This window comes from Arachis ipaensis, chromosome B2 (assembly GCF_059453495.1).
Source record: "Arachis ipaensis isolate K30076 ecotype BB chromosome B2, ASM5945349v1, whole genome shotgun sequence".
NCBI classification, from domain to species: domain Eukaryota; kingdom Viridiplantae; phylum Streptophyta; class Magnoliopsida; order Fabales; family Fabaceae; genus Arachis; species Arachis ipaensis.
In genome coordinates, this window is record NC_142437.1 from 100,641,395 (window position 1) to 100,648,341 (window position 6,947).

The following is a 6,947-nucleotide window of genomic DNA, read 5'->3' on the forward strand; positions in this document are numbered from 1 at the left end:
TAGTAAACTAGTCACCTCACCGGTTTATTGACCGATCCGGTTATCGCAACCTTGATAGTAATACATGTTCAATGATTTTCTTCTCCTGCATATAAATTATATATTTTCTTTTTGAATAAATTAGAATTTACCGGAATAATATTGTGAGCCGTCCTTCATAGTAACATCCTAATCTTTGTGAAATCTCCATGTTCCAAATTTCTTTCGAAAGACATAAGAGATTCGTGCTGAAAAAATTGATCCTCTTAATTATTTTATTAAGTGTATTTTTTTACCATTTAATATTTTTTTTATTATTTTTTATCTTACTTAAAAAAAATATATAATAAAATAGTACATTTTATAATAATAAAAAAAAATGAGAAGACCTATCTGCTCTGCGTTTGTACAATTGTACTAACCGACCTACAGAGAAGTGCCATAAGGGGGAAATGTGAATGCCAATAGAAATCTGAGCCCAAGCCCCGTTCTTCATTTACTTTTTTCTCTCCATAATTCATGTTTTCATTTATTTGGTTTAAAATCGGGTTGACCCGTAACTCAACCCAATAGGCCAATATCGAGCCTTTAATTTATGTATATTGAAACTGTTTGCTGTGCAAGTTTTAGGGTTTAACCTGCGCGCTTCTTTTTATTATCTTTCCTTTTCTTTTACTTGTCATAAACCTTAAAACATAAACCCTCTAAAAAGTTGACAAAACTATAAACCCACCAAAAGTCACCAAAAAAAAAAACCCACCAATACCTTAGAAGCGAGAACAAATTACAAATAAAATCAAAACCTTGTTAACCGTTTTGTTTTGCTTTGTTTCATTCTTGTTCGTGTAAATTGGAGATGGATAAGGGCATCTTTAGTGGCATGTCTGATCTTCCTGAAGAGGATAAGCAACGAATGTCCACCATGGTAGACCAGCTACAAATTCGAGACAGGTAATTTTATTTATTTATTTATTTATTTTAATGTTGCTTTGAAATAATGGATTCGGAGCTTTGGTTCGTTTTTTGTTTTGTTATTCACTTTTTAGTTGTATTTAGTTGTTTGTGAGGTTTCTATATTGGAATTTGGAAGGGTAATTACCCCGAGGATTGAATGCTAGATTGGGATCTGAAGTTGGAAGCTATATCTTAAAAAAAGAAAAAAAAATTATTATTAATTTTTTTAGGTTGATTTGTTGCCAATGAACTTATGGAGCCTTGATTGAACTTCACATGTTGCTCACATATGAAATTGTTAGATTATTATTTAGGATATGGGTAGCATGGCAACTTAATATTGGGTTGTGTTTCTTTTAAAATCGTTGTGTTTTTTTTAGTATGAGAGCTGAATTGAGTGAATTGATTCTTTAGGAGCTGAATTGTTGTTTCTACATAGTAATTCAATGACTCTTCTCTATATGCGCCATATAGTTGTCGATTCCTGTCATATGCGACCTGTTCTATCTTGAATCCTCAAATTGACTCAATGTTTAAGATCATTAGGTTATCAATCAGGGAAGTCTATGGCTTAAAAATAGTTTCTATTGCGGTTGATGCATCAAAAATGTTGCCTTCTCATGTTAGATGATGATTTTTAAGCGCTGCCACTAGACTAAGGGAATAGCTCCTTAATTCCTTCTTGTCTCGCTTGTTTAGGCCTTCTTCCTTTCTTTCTCGACTAGTTGTCGCATGCCAGGGGAAAATGGAGTTCATCTCCTGTCCGTTTGGGTGCAAGAAAGCTTGTATTTCCGACTGGTCCAATAGATGTAGCTAGCACCTTTCAGACAAGTCTGAAGCCATCACCAATCAATGTACTCCCATGTAGAAAAATGCTTATAGTGCTGGAATGAGAAAAAAATTGCTTTGTTCTAGTTCCCTGTTTTATGCAGAATTTCTCATTATTTTTAGTCTTTTTGAAATATCATATTTCTTTTTTTCTTATTCATTTGGATACTTTAGAATTGGGTGTGTTAACTGTTAAGAACTGAAGCAAAAAATGAGATAGCTTTCTAATCTTAAATGCGAGTTTCTGGCAAAATTACATATTAAACTAACACTGTTTTGTGCATATATTAAAGCAATGCAACTATTTATAGAGTTTGAAGTTGAAGAGATGTGAATGAAGAAGTTATGGTTAGGTCCATTTGGTGTAGAAATTGTTTACTTGTAGCATAAGGTGGATTTTGTTAATTTGTTTTCTGTTACATTAAAATTGCAGTCTAAGGATGTATAATTCATTAGTGGAGCGATGTTTCAAGGATTGTGTCGATACATTTTATCGGAAAACCCTAACCAAGAAAGAGGAAACATGTGTTCTCAGGTGCGCCGAAAAATTCATGAGGCTTTCCACGCAAGTTGGTTCGAGATTTTCAGATCTTGACCAAGGCGCAAATACTGGTGTCTCTCAATAGCCTCTGCCTTCTGGACAATTAATTTTTTCATTTTTGTAACATGGAGCAATTTTTGTTTAGTATACGTTTGTCCTCTTTAGTGGTTCTTAACCAAAAACTATTCATGACAAGTGAAATTTCTTTAGATAGAATAAAAGAAAATGTGATACTGATTGGTTTTGACATGATGTTCATATTCAATGTGCCCATCATCTTCACCCTTTCTTTGTTGACGATTGTCTAAATAGCATATTCCAAGAGCAAAGTGGCATGGAGTTGTTGAACAAGGTCCTCAATAGATGCTTCTCTAATTTCTAAAGTTGTTTAAATATCCATGGTCTTTTTTTTTTCTATTTTGTTTTTTAATTTGAAAGATAATCATTTTCTGGCTACTTTTATACTAAGAATTTATTTTTGTATTTACATTTTAATAGGGAAAAGTAAGAAGTTTCGTATTATGAGATTATTGACTCTTGGAAGAATATAATGACATCAATAAGTATTTCTGCAATTGGAGCCGAAGCTGTTGTAAATGTTTTTTTCTTATTTCCCCGGTAAGTGCACGTTTTTGAAGGTCCATAAAACAAACACAATGCATTACACTTTATTTGTTAGAAGAAAACTATAGCTATGAAGTAGCTAATTTCCAATATCTAATATGTTGCAATATGATGTTTTAATTTGGGCGCATGCTATGAATCTCAACCTTATTAATTAGTAACTCAATACTCACAAGAAATTTAGTTGTTAGATTAGATGTTAACAATTAATTTAACAAATATTTTATGAGCACAAAAAAGTCAATTAAATTGGTTATTATATATTCGTGTTTTGTATATATTTTATGGTGGGTGATTTTAAGGGTTGGTTTTAATGTATAAATAATATTTTTGTTTTTAATTAGTTAATATTAGCTAATTTTTACTTCTTAATTTTTTTTTTTGAAAAGTTTAGGATTTTGGATTTATAATTTAGAGTTTGAGGTTAATAGTTGATTTAGGATTTAGAATTTAAGATAAATAAAATAATTTTAAAAATATTAATTGATGTTGACTGAAAAAAATTAGTTCTGCCTTATATATATAGATACTTAAGTTAACCGGTATAAGGGGTGTTTGCATGCGAAATGGTTTGTTTTGATAGAAAAAACCATTCTAATTGTATCGATTTTAATTAGATAGCGGATACTACTGTGCTGAAGTAAGATTCTTTCAGCACATACTTAAGTGACTTGGCATGAAGGAGAGTAGGACGTGTGTGTTGATTGTGTTGCACGCACAGAGACAACTCGAGGCACTGCAGTTTTGGCAGGGCGTAATTACCTCCGCGTAATCGGTAGCCAATGTTGATTAAATATTTGGGTTTGGCCTTTTCTGTTGAACAGGAAATTTTTTGTTGCTATCGTGGGTTGGGGTTTATTGTACCGGCCACGTATCATTTTATTCAATAGAATCAGTATTTTGTTTATATTAAAATGAAGTTGGAGACAGTTAAGGATTAAAATTGGGCCTATCAAGAGATGGGTATATTGATGGTTTTTTTTTCTTTTTTTTTTGTTGTTGTCATACATCAGATAAAGTATGGTATAGTCGTACATTCTTATAAACAATACATAAAAAAGAGAAAATGGGAAAGCAATAGTAATAAGAATGAGAAGGAAAGGAAAAAAAATTACATGTGCTCTAGTAAAAGTTGTGGTAATTAAATAGAAATTTAATAGTATTAGTGGGTGTATTAATTTCTTAATTTGAAAAACAAGTGTTTTTGTTAAAATTGTGTATAATTTTTTTTTAATTCGCTAATGTTAAAATAGGATATTAAATTTTTGGTTAAAAATGTTTTGTCAAAGTAAACAAAAAGCTTGTTTGAATGATTTTTTACGATATATTTTGTTTTCAAACGATATTTTTTTAAAGAATTTTGCTAACTTGTGCTCTATTAAGCATACTATAAAAAAATGTTTTATAAAAATTATTATAAAAATTAATTTTTGTACTTTTTCAATACATTACATATATCAAAAGTATTAAATTTTTTTTATTATTATATTTTTAAAAAATTTTATTAAAAAGTAAAAGTAATTTCACATTTAGTTATCTCATATAAAAATATTTTTTTATCTAATAATTATATTTAGGTACAATAATATAAAAATATTATTTATTTATTTATTGTGTTAAAAATATTTTTTTAAGTAAAAAATAAAAAATATATATAAATTATAACTTCTAAATTTTTTATTTTTTTAATACCTTTATTTTTATTATTATTAATTTTTCTGACACACTAAAAAATAAACTCAATAATTTTACACACACAAAATCGAAGGCACAATTGACCAGAAGAGATAAATAGCTTGTTTTCGCATACTATCCTAACTATTTCATTTTGAATTTATTATTAATTTATTATTACAAGTATTCTTTGATTTTTGCTTTTGTTTCTATTTTTATTCTTGTCATATTACGTAGCCCATAATTGTTTTCTGACCAAACTTCGCCTTTCCAATCCAGTTCCATCAAAAACCAAACAGCCCATACCCAATAACAACAAAAATCAACAAAAACATGTGTCACATTAACAAGTAATAACTTCTTAATGCTTTCATATTACGGGATTTCATATCGTAATTAACCCATTTAAATTCCTGCCACCACTGCTATTTTTCAATCTATGTCTGCTACTGCACCAACAACTATAACACGTGTTGAGATTTGCTTACATCCACCTCGTTTCAGCAGGTGCTGAAAAAATTTTACTTCAGCACCGTAATCGAACCCTAATTAGATTGGTTGGTTTGATTTTTCCTATCCAAGGTAAACCAAACCACATCTAATTTAATTGGAATAGTATTGTTTGTTATTTTTGGTTTTGAAACTAATCGGAAAAAAATAAACTATTCTAGTCATATTTGGTATACTAAAACCTGTATAATTCTTTTTTTGATCATAATATACAACAAAATACCAAACATATTTGAATTAAAATGTTCAATTTCATAAATTGCAGTCATACAACATGATTTATAAGATATTAAAGTTCAACAAGACTATATTCATATTTTAAACACAATAAATCATAAACAAAAAAGATAAAAAAATAGTTCTTGATAGTTTTCACTTTTCAGTAGTGTTTGAGAGTGAGAGAGATGTATGTGATAGGTTAAAAGGTATAATTGGATTTATGGTGAAATTATAAGGATAGAAATTCTTTTGTCGATTTTTAGCAAATCGATGGTGGTTCGATTTTAATGGTCTGGGAGCGAAACCAACTCCTCTTTTGCAGGTACCAGTTTTCTATAAGTGCATCAAAGCGTCTTCGATTAGACGGGAATCGAAATGAAATATAAATCGAAGTTTGTAGAAGAACAAAAGAAATGAAAAATGAAGTTTTCAAAAAGTAAATTAACTGAAATTGGAAAGATTGCGTTGAAATTTAAACAAAGCAGTAAAGGTGCCTTCGACTAGATCAAAGGGCTTTGACTTGAAAATTAAATTTACTGAAATGTAAATTGGACATGGAAATTAAAGAATTCTTGAAAGATAAATTAACTTGAAAGATAAACTTGCTTGAAAAATAAAATTTACTGGAATTATAAATGGAAAGTAAAGACAAATGGAAGGAACCTACAGATAATTGACTCAAGGCAAACTCAGAAAGTCGTTGGGATGTGAGAATGCGTGAGTAATTTCTGAAACGAAGTTCTAACCTTTATTCCCTAAAACTTTCTAGTATTTATAATCTACTTATGTAACTGATAATTAATTACAAAACACAGCCTTGTATGCGCACTCCGCGGTAACCGTTCCCGCCCTTTGGCTGATAAACATTTACTCATAAATTCCTCACGTGGTAAAAGCCTTAACCTTCTCCACTTACATAACTGCTCGATCTGTTATTCGAATAACTTATTCGATTACCTATCTCAAATATTTGTCCGACTAGACCTGTTCGATTTAATAAAGTGTCTTGAAATCGAATCCGTGTCGAGTACCTCCATCCAACGCCCGCACGTGTGGTGCACAAAATTTTGATCTCAACGGCACCAAAAACTTGGTACGCACGATTTTAATCTCAACTCCTTTTCACAACTCCGCACAACTAACCAGCAAGTACACTGGGTCGTCCAAGTAATAAACCTTACGTGAGTAAGGGTCGATCCCACGGAGATTGTCGGCTTGAAGCAAGCTATGGTCATCCTTGTAAATCTCAGTCAGGCAGATTCAAGTGGTTATGAGGTTTTGATAATTAAAATATAAATAAAATATAAAATAAGATAGAAATACTTATGTAATTCATTGGTGAGAATTTCAGATAAGCGTATGGAGATGCTTTGCTCCTTCTGAATCTCTGCTTTCCTACTGTCTTCATTCAATCATTCATACTCCTTTCCATGGCAAGCTGTATGTTGGGGGATCACCGTTGTCAATGGCTACCGTCTGTCCTCTTAGTGAAAATGGTCCAAATGCGCTGTCACCGCATGGCTAATCATCTGTCGGTTCTCACTTATGTTGGAATAGGATCCATTGATCTTTTTGCGTCTGTCACTACGCCCAACACTCGCGAGTTTGAAGCTCGTCA

General features: G+C 31.0%; 1 protein-coding gene across 1 annotated transcript; it reads left to right on the forward strand.

Moving 5' to 3' along the window:
- Positions 1 to 515: 515 nt before the first annotated feature.
- LOC107628439 (mitochondrial import inner membrane translocase subunit Tim9) lies at positions 516 to 2,877 on the forward strand. Its single transcript, XM_016331109.3, has 2 exons — positions 516 to 930; positions 2,195 to 2,877. The coding sequence occupies exons 1-2, from the start codon at positions 836 to 838 to the stop codon at positions 2,385 to 2,387; spliced, it is 288 nt and encodes a 95-aa protein (XP_016186595.1). The 5' UTR covers positions 516 to 835; the 3' UTR covers positions 2,388 to 2,877.
- Positions 2,878 to 6,947: the final 4,070 nt, after the last annotated feature.

Excerpts from the sequence above, each read along its gene's own strand:
- LOC107628439 (XM_016331109.3), top strand. The coding sequence starts at position 836 with ATGGATAAGGGCATCTTTAGTGGCATGTCTGATCTTCCTGAAGAGGAT. Across the intron at positions 931-2,194 it reads CAGCTACAAATTCGAGACAG|TCTAAGGATGTATAATTCAT; the intron begins GTAATTTTATTT and ends TTAAAATTGCAG.